Here is a 27,678-nt window from a genome sequence, read left to right on the forward strand (position 1 = left end):
CATCTAAGACTATTTTTAAATGCACATCCTCCCTCCGGCAGCGGCTGCTCCCGTCTACCTGTCTTCTTGTTTCCTTTAATCCCTATCATTAGATATCTAACGTTCCCCAACAAGGCGCCTTCTTTTCTGCTGTCTTTGCTAAGATGCATCCTCCTTGTGGTTGCTTTGTTGTCACATCTCCTGCCTGTCATCCACATGCACTTACTTCAGCTGTATCGCAGCGCTGCTTGGACCTGACAGGAAGCGCAAATGAACGTTTCATGTATCAGTTTGCTGGGACAATATTTTCATGTCACGAGTGCCTCTGTAGTTATCAGCAGTGAGCAGATGTGTACGCAGCACGTATGACAGGACTGCGTGGGTGTAAAGTAGCGGTGTATGTTAAATGCTCAGATGGTTACATTGTTTCCTGCACCCCTATTAATACACAAATCCACATTGCTCCAGCTCTTCTACTCAATTCCTCCTTCCTATCTCTTTTTCCTCTCTCCTTGCTTTGTTCCCTCCCCTCCTCTGCATCTTCCAATGACTCACATGCTCACCCTCCCCCCGTGTGTCATACGTTTTCACCCCTTCTCCTCCCACCTCCCCTTCCCGCTATTGCTCCTCATTCGCCTACATTCGCTCACTTTCTCCACCAGGCTTCAAACAAGCTGCAGGTAACGTTTAAAAAGATTGATCTGTTTCTTCAGTCCCTCCATCCCTCTCATCCCGCTCCCCTCCCCCATCTCCTCGTCGCTACCTGCGCTGTCTTTTGCGTCTCATCTCTGTTGGTCCGTGCTCTCTGTCACTGACTGAAACGGGCGAGAAATTGAGCTGGTTTGTGGTCTGGAACAGTTTGACAGATTTTTAAGTAGGTGCGCATCACTGGTTTCTGATTCATGTCTTTCTCTGTGTGAGTGTGAGCATTTTCCTTGAGAACCTCTTTTTCCACTGCTTTCCATCCTCAAGGCTGCGTCACTATCACCACAGTGTGTGTTCAAGTGGAAAAGAGGAAGAGAGTGTGAAGTCCTTGTTTTTCATATGAGTGCTTTTGGTATTTCACAGGCTATTTTCATACCGAGCTTCATCTTCACGCGCAGCTTTGCTTGCTCATGTGTTTCCTTCTCTAATTAAAATAACAGACTGAGTGTATGAGCACTGGATAAAATCTGCATTTGAAATGAGGCCAATGTTCCCTTGTTTTTATTTATTTATTTATTTTAACAGGATGTCTATAGTGAATATTGTTGCCAGGGAGATCTTGGACTCCAGGGGAAACCCCACTGTGGAAGTAGATCTGCATACAGACAAAGGTTTAGAAAAAATAAAATCTCTTGTTTAATGTCTCAAATTAATGTTTAGATTATTTCATTAAGGTTAACTACATCCTTCTCCATCCTCTTTCCTCTCCCTCAACCTTTCACCCCATTACGTCTGCCTCCTCTATCCACCCACCAATCATATGCTTCGATTCCAGGTCTTTTCAGGGCTGCTGTTCCCAGTGGTGCCTCCACAGGCATCTACGAGGCTCTGGAGCTCCGAGATGGCGACAAGACTCGCTACAAGGGCAAAGGTGTGAACACTTACAAAGATGTCTCCCCTGCACTAAGCGCTCTTGTTTTTCTGCCTGTATCTGATTTTGCATGATGGTTCTTTTCCTTATTGTAACAAAATGGGGACTAACTGGCTTCACGTTTTGCACTAAAGGTGTGACAAAGGCTGTTGCTCACATTAATGACACCCTTGGACCCGCCCTCATCCAGTCTGTGAGTACTTCACTTTGGCTCAGTTCAGTTTTGTTTACTGTACACAGCACAAGTTCACAACCAACAGTAACCTCAAGGTGCTTTCTGTTGTAAGTGAAATGTTATAGTATTACAGAGAGAACCAAAAACATCACATGCGCCTCTATCACCAATCAGTGTGGGGGGAAGAAGACTCCATAGACTGTATATAGAAGATGGGTGAAGCCAGCATGACATTGATTTCTAGGTTGGCTCCACATTATGAAGCCTAGCTGTATTTGTTTTGTTTTTGTTATACAGGCACACCTGCTAAGTGACATACTTCTTAAAATACGAGAGGTTTACTCATCCTTTTGGATGGGCCATGCTTCATTGCAAGTCATATTATTAGTACTGTTGGTGCCAAAAGGCAGAGGTCCTGTTCATTAAGTGGAGTTTAGTGCTTGAGGCCTAGCAAACAACAACTGGCTCCAGCTCGTTGTGTTGGAATATATGCAGGTCAGAGTGTCCACACTCCTGTAATGTTAATTAGCCATAGAGACTACAGTCCCGTGTAAATATGTTATTTACCAGGCTAAGGTTTTGACTTTAAACTTGTGAGTCACTGTTGGACAGAACCCCAAGTCGCCATACAAGGAACTGCAGATTTAGCATTTTGGCATTGGCTTCGTTTTGCTCAGAAGAAATCTTCAGCAGCATTTGGCTCAGGGAGGGGCAGCCATCTGTTGCAGCCAGTTAGGCTGAGGGTAAAGAGAAACAATGGGCAAAAACAAAGGGAGAAGATACACAGTTAATGTAGTGCAATAGTGACATAAAAATGCATAGGAAGAGAAGACGATGGGAGTGGAGAAGAAGTGATCAGTGCATCAGCTTAAGGCTACATCAGTGTAACTAAGGCAGGGGGTGGCCAACTCGAGAGCCGGTGTCCTGCAGGTTTTAGATATCACCCTGGATCAACAAACCTGATTCAAATGATTAGTTCATTACTAGGCCTCTGGAGAACTTCAAGAAATGTTGAGGAGATAATTTAGCCATTTAAATCAGCTGTGATGGATCAAGGACACATCTAAAACCTGCAGGACACTGGCTCTCAAGGCCTGGAGTTGGCCACCCCTGAACTAAGGGATACCTCAGTGTCATCTAATCCAATACTAACTATAAGATGTATCAAAAAAAAGGGAGAGCTTGAACCCAAACCAGGAGAGATGGGCGCGATAGCTGAAGCACTGCCCCCCTTTAAATCTGAAGGAACCACAAGTAAGCCTGTATTGTGAGAGCAAAATGCTCTATTAAAATAGTACATGATGGGGATTCATCCAGCAAAGTGATGGGATAAACAAAAGAATATTCAGTTTATGCTGCAGAACCTGATGAGCAGCCGAGCGGGACTGAAATGAAAAAATCTGTTTACTGTATGAGGAATATTGTGTTTTTCTTCCAGGGAATCAGTGTGCTGGAGCAGGAGAAGCTGGACAATGTGATGATTGAAATGGACGGCACTGACAACAAATGTAAGCCTCGCTCACATCTCGTGTGGGGTGATGGTATATATGTGTACTGACATGTTTCCGCACCAGTGAGTACCGACTGCATATGTGCGTTATGTTTGTGACTGCCTCTATTTCGCCTCCAGCTAAGTTTGGTGCCAACTCTATTCTGGGAGTATCGCTGGCCATATGCAAAGCTGGCGCAGCAGAGAAAGGTGTCCCCCTGTACCGTCACATTGCTGACCTGGCAGGAAACAGAGAGCTGGTCCTCCCTGTTCCTGTGAGTTTTATAGTTTTTAAAAAAATTAATTTTTCTCCAAACATAAATGACCAACCATAAAAAAACCCACATCCATCTGACATTCTTTTAGGCTTTTAATGTGATTAATGGAGGCTCTCACGCTGGGAACAGGCTGGCCATGCAGGAATTCATGGTTCTTCCAGTGGGTGCCGAGTCTTTCCGTGATGCTCTGCGTGTGGGGGCGGAGCTCTACCAGACACTGAGAAGTGTCATAAAGGAGAAATATGGTCAGGATGCTACAAATGTGGGTGATGAAGGGGGGTTTGCCCCTAACATACAAGAGAACAGTGAAGGTAAGCACGGCGACCACCTGAAAACAATTTCCTTCAGCCTAATCTAACATATCGCTCCTGTTTCTTCCTGTCAGCTCTGGAGCTGATAAAGACAGCCATAGAGAAGGCGGGCTTCACAGATAAGGTGGTGATAGGAATGGATGTTGCTGCTTCAGAGTTCTTCAGTGAGGGCAAATATGACCTGGACTTTAAGTCGCCACCAAATGCTGCCCGCAACATCACCGCTGATGAGCTGGCCGCCATCTACCAGGGATTCATTAATAACTACCCAGGTGTGTAATGTGGTGTGTGAGTACACATGTTCTCCAGAGAGCACAATGTGGGCACCTCTTAGTCATTAAAAAAAAAAAAAGGGGGGGGGGGTGTTATTGATTTCTCTAAGCCTCCGTCAGCTTGAATCAAAGCATCAGGGCTATCGCAGTCGACTCCATATGTTTTTTTTCCTCCCACCATATTTCTTTTGTCACATTTTAGAAAGAAATAGTCAAAGAAAAAGAGAAAAGGGGCGGCAGAAAGAGCCTGGTCTCGCCTCCTGACACATGAAGCTGTTAAGGAAGATTTAATTATGTGCTACATTGCAAATTTGGCAAGCGGGGTACTGCTCTGATGTGGGTCTTTACCCTGTAAATGGTGTGCATACTATTTGTGGGCTGTGTGCATGTTTGCATCTGTAATTAATAGCAGTAGATCTAAAGGCATTAGAACAGCTACTAGTGATTTCAGCTAGCCTTGTGTTTCTCCTACAGTGTTGTAATATTTGAGTCATGGAGGAAAATGATCTTACCCATGTGTCCTTCCCTCTAGTGGTGTCTATTGAAGATCCTTTTGACCAGGATGACTGGCCCGCTTGGTCTCAGTTCACAGCCTCAGTGGGTATCCAGGTAAGATATTACAAATTATGCCATTATTATGTGGAAGTAGATCAGCGCAGCTCTTCTTCAACAGGTAATCTCGTATTCCTCCTCCTTCCATTAAACAAAGAACAGTCAAAATTAATGGTGCAGAAGTAAAGTCATCCTGTTTTTATTTAGCAGAATGAGCCAAGCCGTAAAAAGCAAGTTTCTATCAATATCCATACACATTAAAGCACGTACCCCTCCTCTCCCCTCCAATACTGCTGTCTTATTTATTCTATGTGGACCAGAACTTCATTTACACACTTAGAGATACAACAAAGGTTAATGCCCCCTGAATAAGTACACGTGATACTAATCCCCGTGCCCTTCACTTCACTCGCTGTGCAGGTTGTTGGAGATGATCTGACAGTCACCAACCCACGAAGAATACAACGAGCTGTGGAGGAAAAAGCCTGCAACTGTCTGCTCCTCAAAGTCAACCAGATTGGGTCTGTTACAGAGGCCATCAAAGCGTGAGTTGACTTTATGTGTTTCAAGCCAAAATCTGTGGGCACGCACACGGATTGCAGTTATACTAATTTCCTCTCTGGTTTTCCAGGTGCAAGCTGGCACAGGAGAACGGCTGGGGCGTGATGGTGAGCCACCGCTCAGGAGAGACAGAGGACACTTTTATAGCTGACCTGGTGGTTGGTCTCTGCACTGGACAGGTAACACATGCAACAGTCTGACAGCTCATATCCCTCTGCTAGCTTAACTGCTTATTACTGATCACGTTTCATGCTCTAAGTTTTCCTTGGGTCCCGGTGCATAAGCAACATAACAGCAACATAACAGTGCAGCATCACACTTTGGGACCATACAAAGCAGCAATAATCAGAATCAGCATCAGCATACTTTATTAATCCCTAAGGAAATTATGTATGATTATTGTAATTATGTATAATAATATGTATTATACATGATAAAGCAGTGCAAATAAGAGCATGAGCTAATAAACAGATGTGGAAATGAAGCAGCTCAATATTCATTAACTTTTTACTGTACTTCTAAAAACAAAACAACTGAAGTCCTGAAATTAATAAGTTAACTAATCAGTGCATTGATAACAACAGTGAAATATCAATACAGTCAATTCAGTTTAGTTCAAGGTGCTTTATATTGGAAGGTAAAGACCCTAAATTGTTAGAAAGAAACCTTAACAGTCAGCCAGCCCACTTGGCAACAGTGGGAAGAAAGAACTCCCTGGCAGAACCAGGCTCAGGGTAGAGGCAGCCAACCACCGTTCCCAGTTGGGTGTGAGAGGGAAAAGAAGAGAGCAGAGACGGGACGAAACGCAAACTTTAGGAGATAAACATACAAAACATTTGGTCATAAGATCTTCATAATGCTAATAATTTGCAGCTTGTTTTTCTCAACACTTTTGTCTAAAAATATAATTTTAAGAATAGTAGTCAGAATTTGTAACATTATACACAGAATAATATATCGTTAGCTTCATAGCATAAGTGCCTAAGTCATTGACTTAGTCAAATGACTTAGGCAATTATGCTATGAAGCTAACGATATGTATTAAATATCAAAATGCCAGTTAGTTATTGCCTCGGTACAGAGTATTAGTACTAAATGTGCAGAACCTGCTTGAGGGGAGTGTAACCCGGTTACGTTGTTCCCTAAATGCTTCATATGCAGGCAGTCTAAAGCTGAAAACAAGTAATAATCAAATTGTGAGGACTGCAGATCGAAACAACTTTATCCTCAGCACTGCACTTACTGGAGACTCCAGCAGTCCACCTCCCAAGTAGGAAGAGATCAGCTAAACGTTGACAGGCGATCAGACATGTGGAGATTTGTTGAATTAATGATAAAAGTTCAGCCACGTCTGTAGCTGTTAGTGTTTTTTTTCTTCATTCAGATCAAAACTGGAGCTCCCTGTCGATCTGAACGCCTGGCCAAATACAATCAGCTCATGAGGTGGGTATCTGTAGCTTACATTGCATAAATGTATGTACATGGTATGCAAATGGATTCCTGTATAGCGCTTGCACTATTTTGATATTTCTCCTCTTGTCTTCATTCTTTTATCTGTTGTCATCTTCTTTCACATTCACCTTCCTGCTCTGCATTTCACCTCCTCTTCCTCTCAGGATTGAGGAAGAGCTGGGCGATCAGGCTCGCTTTGCTGGACACAACTTCCGCAACCCCAGCGCCATTTAGGGAGTGGGGTGCCAGTGTTCTCAGCAGACAAAATGAGAGAGAACAAAAAAAAAACCCACGCATACATATAAATAGTGTCATATTTCCCTGATTAGTTCTATGTGGTGAGAAGTTTACGTGTATCAGCAAAGCACTAAACACACAAAGATGAACTTAAAAGCATCAAAACGAATTAGTTTTCACATTATAGCTACAATATATCGATCTAACACTTCAGTGAGTGATAGAGATGATTGCCTACAGCCAGCCTCCACGAATCCTAACAAAGCCTGGTGGAGGAAAAAAAAATCTACTGAACTACTGAGTCACACTCCCCTTCACGGGCTTGTTAGTTTCTCTCATTTTCCTGAGCCCCCTGACTCTCTCCTTTTCACTTGCTGCAGAAGTGTTTTGATCTTTTTTGTGCCCTGTTGTTTCCTCCTCTTCCTCCTCCTCCTGTTTAACAGCTTGCTGCAAAGTTGTGTCTGCTACTTTGTCTGTTCAAAGTGAAGCTTAATAAAGAGATGGATATATGTTAACTCTAACCAAAGATCTGGGTGTGTTTGTTTTGAAGAGAAGCCTCACTGTGCTTCTTTTTGAGAGGTAAATATAATCGGTTATGGAGCAAAACTAGAAACCCATGTAGCTCTGAAATATTATCTTATAGGGTTTATGATTATAATTTCAAACCTGTGGTGAAATAAGGGAATCTTTTAGCACAAATGTTTTTTTTCTATAGGGGTTTGTTTGTTTGTTTCGTGGTCTTTGTGACTGAAACAACTTCTGGATAAGAAGAATGAGTTGTTCATACGTAAAGACTTCCTATAATGGTTTGAATATTTCAAGCCTGTTCCGTGCCTCTTTCATGCAGGTAAAAACACTTTTGCAGGGAAACACCTGTGCATCCTCGACTTTAGCTCCTCCTGCTGCCTCCTCTGTCCTATAGATGCAATTTGGGAATGGATTTCTGGGTCACAGTCAGGAGGACACAGAAGACAAGGAGGCACAAAGTAGTAATGAGAAAAGCCCTGTGCCTTTGTCAGGTCATAGTTGCTGTAATGTTTCCTTTTAGTGACCCTGTGTGTTTTAAGACTTATCTTGTTAGTCTCTTTTTTTCATGCTCTATCCTGCCGTCATTGCGCAGCGTTTGTCTTTTAAGTTAAAGCAACTTTAATTACTTTAATTTAATCTGTGTGTGTTTGGGTCAAAGAGTCTCTCCAGTTTGACAGTTTGGTTTCACAGTTCATGCACAACAACAAAAAATGTTAAAGTTGTGTAGCTGTCTTGACTTCTTTACACATTGCGACTTAAACAGACTTCTGTGATGCACAGAAATTCATTAGAATCGCATCGTTAAATATAACCAGCTGTCAGAGGCAAACACCTGCTGTTTTCGTCAACAGTCTGTGTCATAGCAGATCATTTTGATACTACAGGAAAAGCACAGGTATTATTGGGAATATTTAAAAAGACCTGTTGCCGAGTGAAAAGTGGCTCAAATGTTACATCCACAGGCAGCAGTGCAGCAGCTTTTTTTCATTTTAATATTATTAATCTTTTATACTGCATAAAAAATAGTCTTTAGAAACTGTTTTAAACAATGTTATTGCAGCAAGTATCACAGAAGGTAATGACTTTATATAATCTAATACAAAGAAGTTTATATTAGGAGAAGAGACAGTACACACACAAAGACAGCTATACATATAGTGGATAGATTAATGTAAAGTGGATGTAGGAGTGGAGACAGTTGAAGCGTGGGCTAATAAACGTGTAAATTATGTAAAGTAGTCTATTAATATACCAATCTTTTGATAAAGGTATAATAAATGTGCAGACCACTTAGAAAAAAACATCGTAATAGGAAAACTAAACAACCCCTCCAACACACGGCCCGTAATACCCTAAGATATACATTAGATGTACCAGCTTAACACTTTAATACAGTAGAATTAATATATTTCTCAATGACATATGAAGGAACAATCTCAATAAGCTCTTTTTTTTCTTTTAAGTATACTCAAAAGAAATAAACCAAATAAAATAAAATAAATTGAAATAAATGAGGTTAATAATGAAGTGTGTGGAATTTGAGTTCAACAGGATAAAATGTAAATGAAATACAATAAAACATCATGTAAGCTATTTTAATTATGTTTTAGTTTGTTTACTGAATTTGAGATATTTCACTGAATGAAGCCATTTTATTGTTATATACTCAGCTTTTATTTAATAACAATAATTGTAGTATTACTATGTAACACTTGTTTACATTGTACTATTTTAATTTTTGTTGGATTTTATTTGGATTTTAAATGATTACAATTGGAACTGTATTACAATTAAACTTGTCTACTCCTTTTAGTTTTTACCGTGTTTTGTCGTTTTGTATTTTTTTTTATTGATTTATCAATTTATACATTGCTTTATAAATTTAGCCTGCCTATTTCAGTTTTGTTGCAGGTTAGGGAGAAATAAAGCATGTCTTGTCTTAAAAGCGGAATATAATGCAGTAAAGTGGCTTTACAAAGTAAAATAGCAAAAATAAAGCAGAATATTGTAAAATAATCTGCCACATTCATGCAGTTTGAGTGTGTGCACCTTCACTTTATCTAAGTCAATGTGGGTCTTCTATAAGGAACAAAAATAAATTGAAATACAGAACATGTAATTATTAAATTAGTTTAAATTGGTTACATAGCTTCACACCTGGCTCTGACAGCTGCACAGGTGTGACTGCAGGTCAGGTATCAGCTGCACGCGCCGGGCAGCAGAGGGAGCGCGAGCGGGGCTCGGTTCCTGTCTCGCCCCGGTTGCTAGTGATGATGATGAAGGAACGCTGGAGCTGCGCAGGCGCACCGCGCACAGTCTCCGGCCGGGTTTCCATAGTTACCACACAATAGGAGACGGGACAGGGGGCTGAGTGAAGGGGAGAGAGAGGGACGGGAGCGGAGAGGGGAAGAGGAGGAGGAGGTCTGCAGAGCCGCTTGACTGGACACACCGCTGCAAGCTTTCCCCAGACAGACAGGAGCTGCTGGACAGCCTGGCGGACACACAACACGACAGAGATGTAATTGATCGTTTATTAATTGCCTAATTAATTCGCACGAGCCTTCTTTGTTAACTCGCACACACTGACATTAAAATGCCCAGTTTCCTGTTTTCTCTTTAGTCCACCTTCAGCAGAACCTCTGAGAACAAACAGTATTTGTTCTCGTTGTTTTTCTTCTCCTCCTCTTTCTGTTTCACTGCCAGATAAAACCACAGTTATTCACTGCGAGCCTTTCCATACAGTAAAGGTGACTCTGGAGGGACTAGGCAACAGAGACATAGAGACCCTCCCTCTTGATCCCCTCCCTCTTCAGAGTTTTGGCCCTCTGCGCCTCTCTTCCTCCTTCTCCCTGCCTCACTACTCCCTCCTTCTCCCTCCTCCTTCTCCTTCGCCAGCCTCCCCCTCCCCTCTTCTCTCTCTCTCTCTCTCTCCTTATGCAAATCACGCCCTCTCCTCTCTCCCTTTCTCTCACCCAACGTGCATCCCTCTCTCTGGCTCACCCCTCCGCTGAAAAAATTTGTGACTGTAAGAACAGAAGAGAGGGGCATTAAAAAAAAAGTGCAAGTCGTCTTAGAGGAAGAGGGGGGAGTAGGTAGGGTGGGAGAGGGGTGGGGGGCAAAAGAGAAAAGGGGGCGAAAGGGGGTGGGGAAGAGGCGAGGGTACGCATCAATTTGTACAGTCTTCAGTTGGCACCCCTGTATTTTTCCTACAACGAATAGCAAGAGATTTCCTCTGCATTATTGTTATGATCGGAGCCCGTTGCAATATGAGCCAGCACGAGTCTCTGTTGACAGACGACCGGGCTCTGAGGTGTACGTGTCAGCGTGCAACATAAAACGACAAAACAGGGAGAGAAAGGAAAAGAGAGAGTGAGAGGAGTGGGAGCACGCATCGCTGGATATTATAGGTAAGGAGAAGGAAAATGGATGCTTATACTTGTGTGTTTGGAGCTATTCCTGCTGGCCACGCTTGTGCTCTCCCTCCCATTTTTTCTCCCCTTCTTTGTGCATTAATGATCATCCTGCGTTATGGCTAAATTATGTCCCGGTGAATTAATGTGAACTGAGCGCACGACGCGCACCCACATTCCAGCGAGGAAAAGGGAGAGCCGGTGCGAAATGCCATGATTCGCCATTCCATATCATCTTTCCTTTTTTTTTTTTTTTTTTTTTTTTTTAAAAAGGAAGATATGTGGAGCGTCTGGAAACAGCACTGCACAGGCATCCATTCTGACTGGGGAACATGTATGTGCTGCTGAACACGTCTCTTCCCCCCGTCGTGGATGGTCTGTGAAGGCAGACCATAGAGCAGCTTTGGCCGGTCTCCTCTGCATGTGTATCAATAACATTAGCAGCAAGAAAGAAGAAAGAGTCGTTGCAGTGCCCCGCTCGCTGGTGATGTAAGCAGAGCAACTGCATGCTGCTGCTTTGCATCACATGCAGTGGCCAATTTGTTGATAATATACGTGCTGTGTGCATGCATGTGTGTGCATGTGCGTTAGGAGGGGAACTTGTGGTGTAAATGCAGTTGTTTTCCGACCACAACTGAGGACTTGCCAGTGGACCACAGACAGGCCAGTAGCTGCCACCTGTAACTGAGATGCATTGTGTGTGTGTGTGTGTGTGTGTGTGTGTGTGTGTGTGTGTGTGTGTGTGTGTGTGTGTGTGTGTGTGTACAGAAACCCACCAGGCAGGCTCTGAATGCTTCTACTTCAGTGTCATGAACTTCGTTGTGTGTGTATGAATAAGGGGACTGTACATGCACACAGCACGCACTGCATCGCCTCTAAATATGTGTGGAGAGTGTGTACAGTGATGAAGATTTTACTCATAAAACTGAATCAGTCACTGCAGCATGCACTAATTAATGCATAGCCATGTGTAGTGAGGCTGCTACGGGCTTTACTTGCTTTAAATAAACACACATACAAGCGTATTTACAGACTCCACGCCACAGCTCTGCTAACTACTCTTTTTTTCTTTCTTTTCATCCAGCGGTGTGCACTATTTATATCCTCATTCAATATACATGAGCCATTTTTTCATCATAGTGGTACATGAATGGATGGATTAGTCGGGCCCCTGCGAAGTAGTCTGGCTATGTTGTCGATCAAATGGATAAAAGATCTTGATAGTGTGTGTTTTCCCTAATGGTTGGCTTGGCTGGATAAATAAGCATGTGATTCTGCTGGCCATAACCAGGTCATGTGGGTTAACCACAAGTGTCTGTGGGTTCGGGCTGTTGTTGTGAAGGTGGAAGGAGGGAGGAGGGGGGGTGTGGCCGCATATTCCCAAGATGTTTTGCTGGAGTTCTTCTGCAGACTGCGATCCGAAGTGAAGTCTACCAATCAGCACCTTTTCTGCTCTGCATGTATTATCAGTCAGGGTGGGTTAACCTATTGTGCTGTTAAGGTTTTGGGCTGCTGTGGTGAAAACAAGGGTGCAGAGGCTGTTTTGAGTCCAGTGGAAAGCAGTTGTGCTGATACAGTGTGAAGCATGCTGGGAATTTAAATGTGGTAACTGGGCTTTTGCAGTTGTAAACTCAGATGTTTTCAACAATGTCACAAATTCCTGAACCCTGCGCTCAATGATGATACCAAATCTTGCCATCATTTCATGAACTCATGTTACTCAAAGCCTTGTGTTCTCATTAGGTTTTCCATGTTTTTGTTTATGCTTCTTCACAGGTTTTGGTAGCTCTCCTCGTGTAGTACAGCCCAGTCAGTAAGCAGCTGGAACCAGTTCAGTCCCTGCAATGGCTTGTGTTGTAAAATGGACGTTCTAAAGAAGAAATAATGAAAACAAGGACACACAAAGAATCGGTATGCATAAGGCCTATGTCTGCTTTCCATGATGATGTCAGCGATTGTGTACCTGCCTAACTCTTGATTACTGCTTCCACATTATAATTAGTTCAATATGTGATCAAATTTCAAAATGGCCAGTGTAACTGAGATATAAATTATTTATTTGGTTGCGAAAGGCCGTCTAAAAAACAGATTCCACATGTAAATTTGATTTTTTTCTTTTACCTCCCTCCCTTCTTCCCTGTATCCTCCTGTTCCTCCTCTCTATTTCCTCCTCTTTTATTCACTACATCTTGTCGTCCTTGTTAAATTCCACCTTGGATTGAACGAGGTTGACTTCCCTTCAGCCTGATTTAACTCTGTGTTTGCTACAATCACTTCTTTATTTCTCCGTGCATACTGCGATGTTCCTGTATAATTGTCCAGTTTTAACACTTTCCCCACATGCCACATTTCCTTCTTTCGCTGCACTTTGCTTCGCAGATGCCCATGCGCAGTGGGCGACGGCGGGGGGCAAGTGAGGAAAGAAGGGGCAGACGCCCGCACCCCAGCCCCTCTCGCCCTGAACGCAACGACAGACAGACGGTTAGACCCCGCCTATCTTATTATCTCCTTTCTCCTGTCACTGTTTGGGCCATATATTAACGTGTACGTGTACATAATGAACAATAAAGGCCTTCCTGTGTTTCTTGAATTTTTGTGTGTGAATGTGTTGTCAGTGAATGAGTCATCCCTGTGATTGCCATAGATGTACCCCTAGCAGTGTCAGAATTGTTAGAGTCTGTGTTTTACACCGTAGCACTTTGAAATCTTTGATGTTTCATGTTTGACACTCTTGTGTGTGTATGTGTGTGTGTGTGTGTGTGTGTGTGTGCGCGTGTGTGTGTGTGTGTGTATGTGTGAGAGAGCGTGAGTGCATGCAAGCGAAGCTTTGTTCTAAAAACAGACCTAGGCCTATTAGGGATTCAAAAGCGTCACTACAGAATTAAAAGTCTTGTGTTGTTTTAGCAAAGAGGTGCTGGTGAGGAATTGGCTGGAAATCGCTTCAGTCGCAGATCACAAGGGCATGATTCATCAGAGAGTGAGGGGGAGGAACTTGTGTCTCCTCCAAAGAGGCAGAAAGTTCAGGTTTGTGTTACATTTCATCAACTTGTTATATAAAGACCTAATACAAAGCTTTGATTTAAATGAATCACCTAAAAGGGGACGCCTCAAATAGATATATATTATTATTTTCTGCCATCATGTAGATAGCAGATATTACAGTTTAACTTTTTACCTCACCCTCAAATCATCTTTTCTTGTTAGGATTCAGCCCCTACTCCAATTCCTCCAACATCAACACACTCGACTGACAGCTCAGCTCCTTCCACTGTCCCACCTCCAACCTCAGTTGCCAGCCAATCCCGTGAGAGTGACAATGAAGATGGCCAATCTCAGGGCAGCAGGAGTTCAGTTGTAGGGAGCCTGGCCAATAGCAGTAGCAGTCTGAGCAGCGGGAGAGATATAGACCAGGACAATCGTTCCTCATCCCCAAGTCTTTCCGCTTCCCCTTTGGGCAGCCTGGACTCTGACTCTGATGGCCCCGATTCACCAAAGCAAGGAGACCGGGAGAAAGGTAAAGAGGGGGGCGCAGGGAAGGTGACAGGAGAGGATAGGAGAGTGCTGCGGGAGGGGAGGGGTGAGGAGCCCTGTGGAGATGGAGAAAAGCGAGATGTGGATGCAAGAATTGAGGACTGTCCATCTCTTAAGCCCCCCTCCACTCCCTGCTCTTCCTCTGGACTGACTCCCTCTCTCCGTGGAGCAGGAGATTCATCAAATGACAGCAATAGTGGGAGAAAGTCATATTTCTCCCTGGACTCTAAGCTGATGTGTAAAGTTGAGTACAGTGGACCGACCAGCGTTGATGCTGCGCTAAGCAGCAGAATGACTTGCAAAGCCAGCACACAGTGCGTGACCAAGACAACTATCTCCGGAGGAGATTATTCCCATAACAGCCCCAACATTCCCCATTCCCTGCCCCCTCCACTTCCTCCTCCACCTGCCCTGAAGCCTTTGGAGCTTGGGGCACAAAACATGCCTACTGAGGTTAAGGCAGAAAGAGACAAAATGGAAAAAGGAGACAAACTTCTGGACAAGTCTCAGTCCACTCCACCTTCTCTGTTGCCACAGACTGGTCCCCAGCCTCAGTCCCAGTCTCAGCCTCAGACCCAACCCTCCTCCCACCCTCACCACTACAGCTCCACCGGCTGGCAGGGTGGCACGGCAACTGGTTGCCAGGCTAGCTGGGGCTACACCCGTTACCCTGGCAACCACCACCCACACCAACCACAGCACCAGCCCCCAGTTCAGCAGCAGCAACTTCCCTCCGTTTACAACCCTCCATCCTCTCGCCACTCCTCTTCCCACCCCTCTTACCTCCCCCACCCTCACCCCCACCCTCACAGGGAGTACCTTCCCAGGTATGCTGGAGGGGGAGGAGACAGAGAGAGGGGGGGTGCAGGAGAGAGGGAGAGGGGAGTGAGGGGGGAGTGTGGGGGGAGGGAGATCAACCGGGAGTTCTCCGCTCCGATTGGCAACAGTAGTAACAATAGCAGCGGGGCAAATAGTAACAGTCCTTGTGGTGGGATGGGTGGGCCCAATAGCATCCAAGGCAGAGACTTTGGAGCGCTGTCAGTCAGTCAGAACAGGGAATTCCAAGGTTCTGGGAGAGATGGACCTAACTTGGGGCCAGAAAGAAGAGACTTTGCTCCGGCTTTCAGAGACAGGGAGCGTGAAAGGGAGCGTGAAGGAGGAAGGGAGTTTAATCTGCCAAACCAAAACCAGAGTAGAGACTTTGGCCCCAGTGGAGCCAGTGGGGGGCATCCCAGAGACAAAGATGGGAGCAGATGGGGTGAGTTTGGGGGCCAGACGAGAGACGTTGTGGGGAGCAGTAACCCTAACAACAACTCCATCCCACAGGGAAACCCCCCAAGTTCAACCAGCGGGCTACCTGTCACCCCCATGCTGAACCGTGACCCACCTGCATCTCCCCAAAACAATCCCAGTCACACTACTCATCCTTCCCTGCCGCCACACCCCCACCCACATCCCCCAAACTCATCGAACCGGGACTTACCTCCTCCCATCGACCAGGCACAAACGCCCTCCTCTGGGGCGGATCACTTTCACAGGGAGTATCCACCCACCGGAGGAAAAGACTTCCCTGCTGGTGCACCTCCTTCCACTGGTACAAATCGGGAGTACCTAAACTCCCCTGGAGTAACTCCTAACCTGGGACGAGAGTATTCAGGGCCCGGGGGAACGCAGCACCCCCACCCACCTCATCCCCACTACCAATCTGGGCCTAGAGACAGAGAGAGAGACTCAAATCTGCGAGACACTTCTCTATACCAAAACCGTGGAGGCCCAAGTCAACCCCCTGCACTCTCTCCTTCCTCCTCTTCTAGCCATCACGGACACCCTTTGAATGCTCCTTATCCCCCTCCACCCCCTCAGCCCCCTCTACCCCCACCTCAAGCCTCCCACACCCAACCACCCCCCTCAGGAATGGCACCCAATGTACGTCCTCCACACTACCAGTCTTCTGCCCAGACTCCTCCGACACCCCTTTCTCCTTTACCCAGCCCATCTACCAATCAGATGGGAGCTTTCTCATCTTTTCCCCCTGGCTCCTCCTCTGCAGCCAGCATGCCGCTTCCAGCGACAGGTGTGTCATCTAGCTGTTCGCCTGGATGCCGCCCTTCCTCTTATCATAGCACTTTGAACAACCACCCTCCTTTCAGTGGATCTTACCACTCTAACGGAAACAACAGCAGTACTATGGCCAGCAGCAGCAGCAGCAGCAACAGTAGCGCACCCAACAGCAGCAATACCAATCCACAGTCACTCTCACCTCAGAATGTCTCAAAGGGACCTCCACCCCTTAGTAACTCCGCCAGCAGCAACAACAATGGCATCTCCACACCTGCCTCCAGTTCTTCGCTCCCTGGTGGAGACGGACATTCGGATTCAGGCCCGCCTCCTACACCGGTCATTAAGGAAGAACCAATAGAAGACAGGGAAGAAAGTGAAAGCCCACAACCTGTGATGAGAAGCCCCTCGCCTGAACCAAAACCTGTAGACATTCCTATCCACGCCAGCCAGTCAGCACGGTAAAGTCAGCCTAATTGAGATTGTAAATGTGTACACTCCCTGTAATTAACAGCAGCGATAATTGTTACGATGGTGCTGCTGACTCCTGATGATTGTAATAATGATGTACTACATCGGTGTCTCTCGTGACTCTAGGTTTCACAAGGTCCTCGACCGCGGCAGTGGGAACTCCTGCGCCCGCAGCGATGTCCTCTTTGTCCCCCTGGATGGCTCCAAACTGTGGAAGAAGAGGAATGAGATGATTGAAAGGGCCCGCAGGGAGGTGGAGCAGAGAGCCCGAGACCTGCGAGAGAAAGAAAGGGAACGAGAGAGGGAGCGCGAGCGTGAGAGAGAGCTCGATCGGCATCTACAGGTGTGCACATTTCAGGGTGATAATCATGTCAGATGTAATGGATTTGATGTCGTTTAAATTGGTCAGTTTAATGGGAGGGGAGTAAAGCAGACCAAAGCACATGTGATTTACTGTCTTCTCCTATTTCCTCTTCAGCAGCAAAAGGATGCCAGCGCTGCTGGAGGAGGTCGCCAGGGCTCCTCACTCTTCTTTCCTTCCTCAACCTCGATCATCCTCGACCCTTCGTCTTCTTCCGCTTGTTCCTCGGGCAACCCCCATCCTCCTCCTCATCCACAACATCATCACTCACATCCTCATGCTCACCTTCCTCCGACACACCATCTCCACCCTACTCTCTCCCACTCTATCCCCCACTCCCTCCTCTTACCATCCATGGGTGGGTCACCAGCAGTGGTTGGCGGCCCTCAGGGGGCCTTGGGAATAGGTTTAGGAGGACCATATTTAGGCCCTGACACCCCAGCGCTGAGAACTCTGAGTGAATATGCTCGCCCCCACGCTATGTCTCCACTTGGGGTGGCAAGTCGTGCCCCGGCACACCACCCACAAGTTCATCATGGTCATCCCCACGTCCACCCCTCATTCTTTCTTCCTCAGTTTCAGAATCATGCTTTAGCTCACCCACACCACTTGCCCACTGATGCAGCTACTGCAGCAGCCATCTTGGGATTTTTGTATGGTGGCAGCCTGGAAGGTGGTCCAGGTGTTGGTGGTCACCCGGGAATGGCAGGGGGCCCAGTACCTGGAGGGATTGGGGGTGCAGGATTGGGAGGTGTCGGCTTTCCTCATGCAATGGCTGCACACCGAGATCGGATAAAGCCAGGATTTGAGTTTAAGAGTGATGAGCGGGTTTACCCACCAGGGTCTATACCTGATCCTGCAGTTCTTGCTCATTCACATTCACATGCTCACGCCAGTGCCCATGCGCATGCACACTCTCTGCTCCTTGGAGGCAGTGCAGCGGGCAGTAATGAGGTATCAATCTATGGCACTCCGCCTCCACCAGCTCCACTTGGCCCACCTCACCTCCAGAACCCAACTCTGGCCCCTGTAACTCGACCTCCCAACCCTCCTGCTCCACAGTCCCTGTCGAATCCACCCCCTTCATCTCTGCTCCCACCCACACTCCCCTCTCACCCTTCATCTGCTCCCCCGGCTCCCCCAGCTGCCTCTGCCGCTCCTCCCCCGGCTCCTCCTCAACCTGCCCCACCGACCTCCAACGCTACCTCACTTCACCACCCTGTCCCCCATTCTTCCTTTCTCGGCTCCCTGTCCTCTCATCAGCCACCAGCCCCTGCCCCGGCCGCTGCCCCTGAGACCTACCCCACTCCCACTCGCTCTCCTGCCTCTTACGAGCGAGAACGGAGTGGAGAAAGAGAGCGGGAGAGGGAGAGGGACAGAGCAGCTCTGCCGGCCTTTGGGGACAGAGAGCGAGAAAGAGAGAGGGAGAGAGAAAGGGGAGGAAGTGTTGGAGGCGGAGGAGGAGGAAGCGGAGGAGGGGGAGGGGGAAGTGGAGCCAGTACAGGTGGAGGAGGTGGAGGAGAGAATCTGGGGCGTCTTCAGATGCTAAATGTGACGCCTCATCATCACCAGCATTCACACATCCACTCACATCTTCACCTGCACCAGCAAGACACAGGTACCCACTGCTACTAACTATGCAATTGTCTATACCAACTCATCAATCTTCAGATTTCACAGACGTGTAGCTCAGAAAATTCCTGGAGTCAAAAGTTTATCTTACAGAACTTGTTACAGGAAAGGATAAAGCTGGTGATGTTCTGTAAAGCACAGACACCAATAAAGAAGAAAGCCAGAGGTTTTCCGGTGGTAGTTTTTTGGGGTTTTTTCCCTTGCAGTAAATGTGTCTAGCCCAGAACAAATGCGCGTTTTTAAGAAAAACTAAAAATTATATTTGTGACCTATTTTAAAAGATTTCCCTCTTTATTGTACGAGTACATCTAAAATGGGCACGGCGCTGAAAAGTGTTGACCGAACACACTGATGGTTCTGCTCATTGGATAAACAAAAGCCTTATCCTTTAACTCCAGTATAATTACTTTTTGTATTAGTTTAGCTCAGCGCTGAACACAGCTTTTCTGTGATTGCATAGTTTCAGGACTTTTCTCATAAAAAGAAATCAAAATATATAACCAAGTTTGGCTATTCTCCTCTTTAAGGTCGTCTCTGTGTGAACTGCCTCTAGCACTGCTTCTATAGTTGGAAAGTTCCTAGGAAGTCTTGATTTGACCGTTTGCACTGTGTGCTCTGTGAACTCGAACCTTTGCAAGGAGCAAACATCTACTTTTGTGTCAAACCGACCCGACTTTCATGTCGAGGATCGCCCCTAGTGATTAAAAGCCGAGTTTGTGGCTAAAACGTGAAGACCTAGCAGCTGTTTTCAGTGGGAAAACCTGCTATGTCGAAGCTCAAAGGTGCGCAACCAGGAGCATGCTGATCATTTGAATTAATTACTGTGGGTGAATTCTGTTGTAACATCCTGAGGCATCTGAGGGAAAACATTTGGCTGAAACAGCCTCGATTATGCGTAACATCGTATGCAGGTACACAGCTTAATGAAAACATATTGTTTTCTTGGCAACACCACCACCAGCCCACCACCAGATCTAGCCAGATTTGGCTCCTTGTGAACTTGCCCAATTCTATAAAAAGAGATCCAGAGCTTATCACAGACACATGGAGTAGTGCTTTTGAATATAGATGACCTTAAAGGGGGGATTTAAATCAATATTAATGAGTCTTTATGGGCGGTGCCAGAATGTCATACGACAGATTATATTATTACTAAAGTACGAACTCTAAAGAAAATCAAACTTTATTTGTACTTGTCAATGTTTGTAAGGCTCTTAAGTTCACGTTTTTACCCCTTTATTGAATAAATGAGCCTAATGTCACAGTATCAGTAGTGACAGCTGCTCTGACTTAATCTAAAGCTTTTAAGTGTTAACAAACAGCGCTATAATGCAGCAACAATAATCTCCTGTATTTCCTATTACATCACTGGCATCCAGCGGCGGGCGGGGTTCACCCCCTGATGGACCCGTTGGCATCGGGGTCTCCATTGGCACGCCTCCCTTACCCAGGAGCCACACTAGGCACCCCTATCCTGGCACACCCCCTCACTGACAGCGAGGTGCTCCGCCAACAGCTGTTCGGTGAGGAGAAGGCTCCTCGTCCATGTACTAGTTCAGTTTTCTTCTCTAAAAACACCGTGTTGTAAGCTAAAGAAGAAACATTTTGACACTGGCGGCGATGAATGATCCCTGTTTTTCTTTCTCCCTTTCCCACTTGCTGCTGCGGCTGCTCTTTCCTCTCTGTTTTGGTGACAGGTGCTCCTTTCCGTGACTTGCCCCAGCCTTCCTCCCTCACCGGCCCTATGTCTGCAGCCCATCAGCTCCAGGCCATGCAGCAGGCCCAGAGCGCAGAGCTGCAGATCCAGAGACTGGCCCTGGAACAGCAGTGGATCCATCATCATCACCACCACTCCCTCACCCAGGATGAGTATTACAGGTACAGAGGCTGTGCATCCACTGCAGCTGCCAGTGTTTGACTCTAACTATTCAATTTTTTCAGATGATTTGTAACACAATAACCACTTAACAGTATAAACTTTAGGCTCTATCCTAATTACGACAAATATTAATACAAACCATCCTTAAATGCACTTCACAGGAAAATGTTGAGGTCACAGTGATTCAGCTGTAGAATCAGGTACGACAGCAATGCTACAGGCCTGGCTGCCCTTCTCTGTTTTCATTTCCTCATGAAGGTCAGGCTGCTTGGTTTGGGGTCAGCATACACTCTATTTTACCAACATTGTGGGTTTTGAGTTCTTGGCTGCTAGCTTTTTGTAGCCTGGTCTCTTTGATAGATGCTGGTGAAGTGATGTTGTGTTAGCTGGAGTTTATAGTTGTTCCTGGCCCGGGTGCATTTTGCACTTTACCGTCATGTTCATGTTCTTTAAGTAAAATTAAAGTAGCTCATTATCTCCAGTCCTCATAGACCACATACTGTTTTCTCCTTCCACACGAACTGTGTAGCACAACTGAGCAGGAAAAGCAAATGTTGATTAACTTTTTTTTAAATCGGAAAAAATGATGCAGAAAATTGAAAAACAGATGGAACATAATTGTTCGATGAGTATCGGGTTGATTAGGGAAAGTGTGATTACTGACTTTAATACAATAATGTGCTACTTTTCTTCACTGCGGGTAAATATAATTTAATTACAGTGCTGTGTGACACCCAGCACTGCCTTGGGTGGTGGTATCCTTTTTTGGCTTGACCAACAGTCAGACCCTGAACACAGCTGGGTGGCTGTCATATAAGACAAATGGAAACCGAGTCTTTGAACATATAGGAAGCCAGAAGCTTTTTATTCATCCAAATATGCGCTGATAAATATGTTCTGATATAATGACCACTACTGTTACTGAGGCACTGTTTTACAGACTAATCCATCTGAACGCATTGCTGAGCCTTTAAGCTTTATCTTCTGTATATTTAAAATTAACAGAAAAAAATACTACAGAGTACTATCTTTTAAGAAATGATTAAAATTCCTTTACATTTTTTTTTTTGGATTTAGAAAGGACCTTTGGGTGGTAACAAAATGCTGCAAAGTCTGTGTTACCTTATTTTAATTTTACAGGTTTTCTTGGTATTTCTGATTTACTGAACACAAACCGGGTTAAAAACTGTTACAATGCTGATAATTTTCCGTGGAGCCACCAGCCCTTATTAGTCTGTTCCACTGGTAGGAATCTTTAAATCTACGACTAGGCTTTGTCAAAGTACTGTTCAAGCTTTGAAGACTCCTATGGGTGGAAAACAATTAGAATTAACTCCATATGTCAGTTTGCAATAAAAATAAAGCTGTTTCTTTTATCCTTCATTTTTTAAGAGACTGTCTTGCATTTTATCACCTTAAACAAATAAATTCTGAATGCAGGAAGCAATCTTCCTGAATATACTAGCATTTCTCTCTTTATATTTATATTTAGTTTTTTATCTGTTGTTCCCTGGTCGCATTCATTAATACACAGTCCTGGTAAAAAGAAACTGCATCCTCAATTTAAAGGATACATCAGGACGTAATAAAATTCACCAGAAGCTTTCTTATGGCTTCCATAGCAAAAGCGGTTAAGTAGCAGCTTGGAACTGCTAATCAAATTCACTTGATTAATTGACGATCAATGAGTGTGGCTGTCAATAAAAGCAGAAGTTTTAGCAGATTGCTGGTTTGAAGCATTCAGGTTTGTGTTAACACAAAGCCAAGAAGGAAAGAATGAGCAGTGATCTTAGTCTGTTAGTCTGGGAAGGGTTATAAGGCCAATTTTGAAGTGCAACAAATTCACCCCAGAGTCAGAGAAACGTAAAAAAAAACCCAAGCGCTACATCTCAGACTTTATAGGCCAAAGTGAGCAAGTTAAATGTTAAAGTTCACAACAGCACAATTAGAAAAAGAACAAGTATGGCTTGTTTGGAAGAGTTGGCTGCAAAGCTGCACCTGGATAAACTGCAAGATTTCTGGAACAATATATGGCCTAATATGCCATGTTGTTTTCCTACTCAAATTTAGTAATGTCTTGATATGTAAAGTCTTAGAAGTTAAAGAGGGTGTACTTTCTTTTGATCATCACTGTAGTTGGTTGTGTGTTGGGGCATAGGAAGACCAAAATCAGTAAAAATGTCCCTAAATCTGACGTTTGGCCTCACACGTTGTTTGGATGTGTTCAGTAGCAGAAATCTGCATGCTACATTTTGATCTGCCTCTAAACAAGACTTGATCAGGCTGACTCTACAAACATCACTGATGTTATTTTTGTAGATGAAGATCGAAGGGAAGTTTTAATCACGGGGACGAGTCTTTGAAGCGTTTTCCGACACACTTGTGCCGAGATGAAATCAAACCTCCGTCCAATACCTTAGGTTAATGCACTCATTCGATTCCTCCTCTCACTTTTTAGTCACCTGAAGAAAGAGAGCGACAAGACCCTGTGAGGGAGGGGCACCAACAAACAGCAGCATGGAGAAAAACCAAGGGAGAGTGTGCGCAAGAAGAGAACACATACAGCGAAACAAAAAAAAGCACTGAAGACTCCGAACAGAGGTCGGACTCGTGGACAGGGAAATCGCAGAAGGAAACGAGAAGATTTTGAAGGATTAACAAAAGAGGGAGGAGGGCGTGAAAACCTTGCACAGAGTCCCCGCGAACGGCACCAGACTCCAGCGCTTTCCTGCATAATGTTGTTTTGTATTGTGCTCTGTACAGTATATTAGATGGGGGCAGCAATAGTGAAGTACAGTATATGTAAAATACTTGATGCCAGAAGGAATGTGTACATGAGTCCCTTTTATGTCATTGCATGTAGCTATAGGCGCTTATTCTGAACTGGTGGAACTTTTGGTTCTATTTTTAGTAATTACCCCCTCCTTTGTATCTGAGGGGCGTTCAATATGCATGAGACCAGCATTTTAGTGTTCTGTTATGTTTACGATCAATAGCATTGTTATAATGATTAATGTTGTCCGTTTGTTGATAATGATATAATTATATATACAGCACATATTATTTGTATTATTTTTTTACATTTTCATGGTATGGCAGTCAGTTTTTATTTTTACGTTCAATTTAACTTGTGAAACAAGATGCAAAGGAAGGCAAAAAAATCTGGAAATAAATTATAATCTTTTTTTTTTGCTAGTTTCTCGAGTGCTCGTGTGTGTGTGCACTGTGCCCCCCCTCAAACCCCACCTCTGCTCCAGCTCTTACATTCAGAGTATTTCCCCTGTCTTTGTTTTATACAAGTCACTCATGCACAAAGCATATCAAATTCTTGATATGCCCCCCCCTCTCTCTTTCTTGCTCCCCTTCTTTCTCTTCATCGCTCACTCCCTCCCTCTCTTGGTGAGTGTGGCTAATAGGAGACACATGGGATGAGTGTGAGACATGGGAGTTGAGTCGCTCCAGTGAACACCAGCCACCCTGTAGAGTGAGCATTCCTTACTGCACTGTAAAAATGAAGAGTAGGGAGAAAAAAAAAGATATAAAGACAGAAATGAAAAGAAAGGAGGAGCTGTGAGAGTGTGATTTACGGACACTGCTGAAGGCTGGGGGCTGTGTGTGTTCTCACCGCGTCCTGCCAGAGGAATCTCCTTCAAAACGGATACGGATCAGTGAATACGTCCTTTTTACGTCAGGCAGACTCTCTGCTGGCGCACGGAGCTGCTCAAACAAACTTCACGTTATCGCAGCCTTTAATATTTTTACTGATGTGCTCTGTCTAACGTGGATCCTCAGAGGCCTCAAATCTGCCTCCCTTTTGTGCAATAAAAGCTCCTCGTACTGTTGTGGCACTGACTGATGGCCTTATGATGAAATATATATATTGTACAGGCCATTCTGTTGAGTTGGTATGTAGGTTGTGGGCCATTTAAAGTCACCTTGAATAAGTGTGTCAGTGTAATGTAAAGTGATTTCTAGCAGGACAAACCTGATTTCCCCCCCGGTGACATCGCATCTGGGGGTTATTATTAGCACTTCATCAGTCCTTTCCCAAGATGGATGAGGACGTAGGGAAAGGTATAGATGAAAGACATATGAGGTTGTTTGAGGGATTCTATGTGGCTGGCATTTGCCTCTTTTTATAAGTGGACAGAAAACAAAGAAATATTATTTTACTGCTTGTTACTGCAAATATCTAATCAGCTGATCATGTGGCAGCAGCTCAGAGGATTTGGGCTTCTAAACATGGTCAAGACAACCTGCTGAAGTTCAAACTGAGCATCAGAATGAGGAAGAAAGGTGATTTCAATGACTTTGTGCGTGGTGTGGCTGCTGGTGCATGAGAATTTCAGAAAATGCAAATCTATTGAGATTTTCTAACACAATGAGAAAATTGTAGCCGCTCTTTGGCATCAACAGGGCATTTTCACCCAGAGGTCAGAGGAGGGCAGCCAGACCGCTGGCAAGAAGTCAGGTGAGTAAAGTTTTCTTAGTGTATTTAGATACCTGCTAATAAGTAATTAGTAGGTATCTGCATCTGATACAGTTTGATAAACAACTGACAGCTTAGCACTCAAACGTTTTGTCCACATACTGGCCCCCAAGAAGCAACATGGCGTCAGCTAAATGGCTAAGGTTGATGTTTCAAACCAATGGGTAATGTCCTTAGACAGTATAAAACATAGATGTAGTCACCGTGACTACATCTATGTAGTGACTTTGAATCCAGAAGTGACAGATGAAAGGGAGACGTGCTAAGTTATTCACCTAACCCTATTTAGCTTGGTTAGCAAGCTATGTTCATAAAGTGAATGGGTGCTAGGAAACAGTTAGCTAAAATGCTAGAATTTCACTCACCAAAACTGACCCGCAAACCTCTCAGGTGATCTGCATCACACAACAAGACATAATGTCAGTAAGATAATCCAGTAAAGATTCAACAGTTCACACATTATGAAAAAGTCCAGTGTATTGACTCAAACTCATGCGTGAGGTCTAACAGGCTCAGATGGGAACACCTGTCAATCAAAACGGTCACGCCCCTGGATCCAGGTGAATGAGTTATGAAAAAATTTCCCCACTCATAGATTTTTTTTTTTAAGAAAAGGGAAAATGGAAGTTTATTCTCACCACTAAAAATAAAACATTCTTGGAGCTTCCTGACTGAAAAATCTAAACTAAAATGTAAAGTTATCTCAAAACTTGGCTTAATAACTCAAGATTTCTAGTTATTTTTTTACATTTTTAGTTCTTTTCTCAGATGTTTGAGTTAGTAAGTAGAAATTTAGAGATACCCAACTAGAAAATTTGACTTATAGATGGCAATTTATGTATTGATTAATTTTTGCCTTTAAGTGGTGGAAGCTTCCATAGAGAAACTACCCATGAACACAAAACCTTTTTTGTACCAGGCTGTAAAGATGCTTTTTAATACTATAAAGTTGGACATTTTAACAAAGGAGTCTGTAGGGATTGATTCCCATCTGTAGCCAGCCAAAAGTTGCCCCAAAAATAATTTTGGTTTTTGCTACTTTCATCTCAGAAGTAGGAAAGAATTCCCAGGAGTTTGCCTCAGGTGACTGTCATGTTTTCCAGCCTCAGCAGATGGACTCAGAAACCAGTACCTTTCCTGCTTAAATAAATCCAGTTAACCCGGAGAACTTTCAGGTCACCATTTGTTAAACCGTCTTTATTAGATTAGTGTTTCAACCATTCATAACCTTGCAGTTACACTCTACTCAATGTAACTGCCATTCATTTCATTATGTTTAATGACCAGTTTCACCGATTTATCCATTTCGTTTGGCTATCAGTTTAATAATTTTTAGCTCTCTATATCATCTCACATCTTGCTGTAATTGCATAAGTACAGCAATACATGACATGATACTAATTTGCTTTAATTTTGTTTACAGTAAATTACTGTATAAGGTCACAGATCAACACACTTAACACACAAAAATAACAGGGCCAGATTTAACACTCAAAGAAGTTTATGCATGTTCTACGTGCTATAATCATTTATGAGCCCTTGGAAGCTCTTTCCATGTATTTAAGTGGATGGGCACAATGTCAGGGTTGCTGCATACTATTTCAGATTTATTCAAAATAAAGTTCATAATAGTAGAAACACATGTTTTAAAATATAAGCTCTTCATCAGTATTCAAGAATCTGAGAAGCGAGACCTGGAACAGACGAAGAGCCAAATATGATGCACTAACGTTCAAATGGTGCCACAGACTATGTGACGTTTCAGTGTCATATGTTTGGGTTTGAACTCGCAGTGACTAATTTGGTTTAGTTCCTGTTCCAAATTTTCCTCCAGCAAAAATATCTTCTTCTCCACATGTTCCGTTTTCATTCAGCTGTTTTGCCTAAGAGAGAGTTTTATAACACGCTTTGCTTCTTCCTCTAAAATATCTGCACCACAGTCATCTTTCTTGTCCCTTTGGAGCTGTCGTGTTTTTCCCCGCTGCTGATCACATGATCACACCTGCTAACTCTCCCTTTCATTGTCCACTTTTACTGTTTCAGTCTCGTACTGTGGCTCCTCTGTTAGTCGTACCTTTCATAGCCCTGAAGCGTCAACACTCTCATAGTGATTCTGAAATCTACTGGGAGAGACACTCACCCTGGTCAGTGAAACTTCTACTTGAACAAATCCCCCAACATCTCATTCATCTATTGGAGTGTCGTCCCAGCCTGCGGCAATGACAGGCAAACTGCAAAGTGGCACAATTGCTGGCGGAGAACTGAGTCTGTGGCTTTTTCACCTTCTCTCACCCAGACAATCAATCTCCCCTGACCTCTTGCTCACTGCAGCCCAGAGAAGATGATCCCAGTGGATGATCTTGAGGCGTTGCTGAGCATCTTTAAGCAGTTGTAGACAACAGGCGGGTGATCAGAGTGAGAATTGGACCAGAGAGGC

The 27,678-nt window shown here is 44.4% G+C and overlaps 2 protein-coding genes across 8 annotated transcripts; both read left to right on the forward strand.

Annotated features, from left to right (window-relative positions):
- Positions 1–459: 459 nt before the first annotated feature.
- Positions 460–7,414, forward strand: LOC101480381 (gamma-enolase). 2 transcript variants are annotated; one of them, XM_004550798.4, is made up of 13 exons: positions 460–659; positions 1,210–1,295; positions 1,460–1,555; positions 1,690–1,748; positions 3,169–3,238; positions 3,361–3,494; positions 3,586–3,808; positions 3,883–4,080; positions 4,613–4,689; positions 5,053–5,177; positions 5,264–5,372; positions 6,578–6,636; positions 6,810–7,414. In XM_004550798.4, the coding sequence occupies exons 1-13, from the start codon at positions 526–528 to the stop codon at positions 6,877–6,879; spliced, it is 1,440 nt and encodes a 479-aa protein (XP_004550855.3). In that variant the 5' UTR covers positions 460–525; the 3' UTR covers positions 6,880–7,414. The 2 variants fall into 2 exon arrangements, with proteins under 2 accessions (XP_004550855.3, XP_012774529.1); XM_012919075.4 differs by lacking the exon at positions 460–659 and adding an exon at positions 703–857 and having other exon boundaries at positions 6,810–7,413.
- Positions 7,415–10,380: 2,966 nt separating this feature from the next.
- atn1 (atrophin 1) lies at positions 10,381–23,950 on the forward strand. Of its 6 annotated transcripts, none has more exons than XM_004550801.5 (10): positions 10,382–10,817; positions 12,597–12,731; positions 13,200–13,301; positions 13,725–13,844; positions 14,025–16,870; positions 17,007–17,223; positions 17,359–18,859; positions 20,253–20,420; positions 20,571–20,751; positions 23,211–23,950. In XM_004550801.5, the coding sequence occupies exons 2-10, from the start codon at positions 12,705–12,707 to the stop codon at positions 23,242–23,244; spliced, it is 5,196 nt and encodes a 1,731-aa protein (XP_004550858.3). In that variant the 5' UTR covers positions 10,382–10,817; positions 12,597–12,704; the 3' UTR covers positions 23,245–23,950. The 6 variants fall into 6 exon arrangements, 5 of the variants coding, with proteins under 5 accessions (XP_012774517.3, XP_004550858.3, XP_076746188.1 ...); XM_076890073.1 differs by having other exon boundaries at positions 17,362–18,859; XM_004550802.5 differs by having other exon boundaries at positions 10,383–10,817; positions 20,253–20,396.
- The last annotated feature ends 3,728 nt before the right edge of the window (positions 23,951–27,678 follow it).

This window comes from Maylandia zebra, linkage group LG11, assembly GCF_041146795.1.
Source record: "Maylandia zebra isolate NMK-2024a linkage group LG11, Mzebra_GT3a, whole genome shotgun sequence".
Classification (NCBI taxonomy): domain Eukaryota; kingdom Metazoa; phylum Chordata; class Actinopteri; order Cichliformes; family Cichlidae; genus Maylandia; species Maylandia zebra.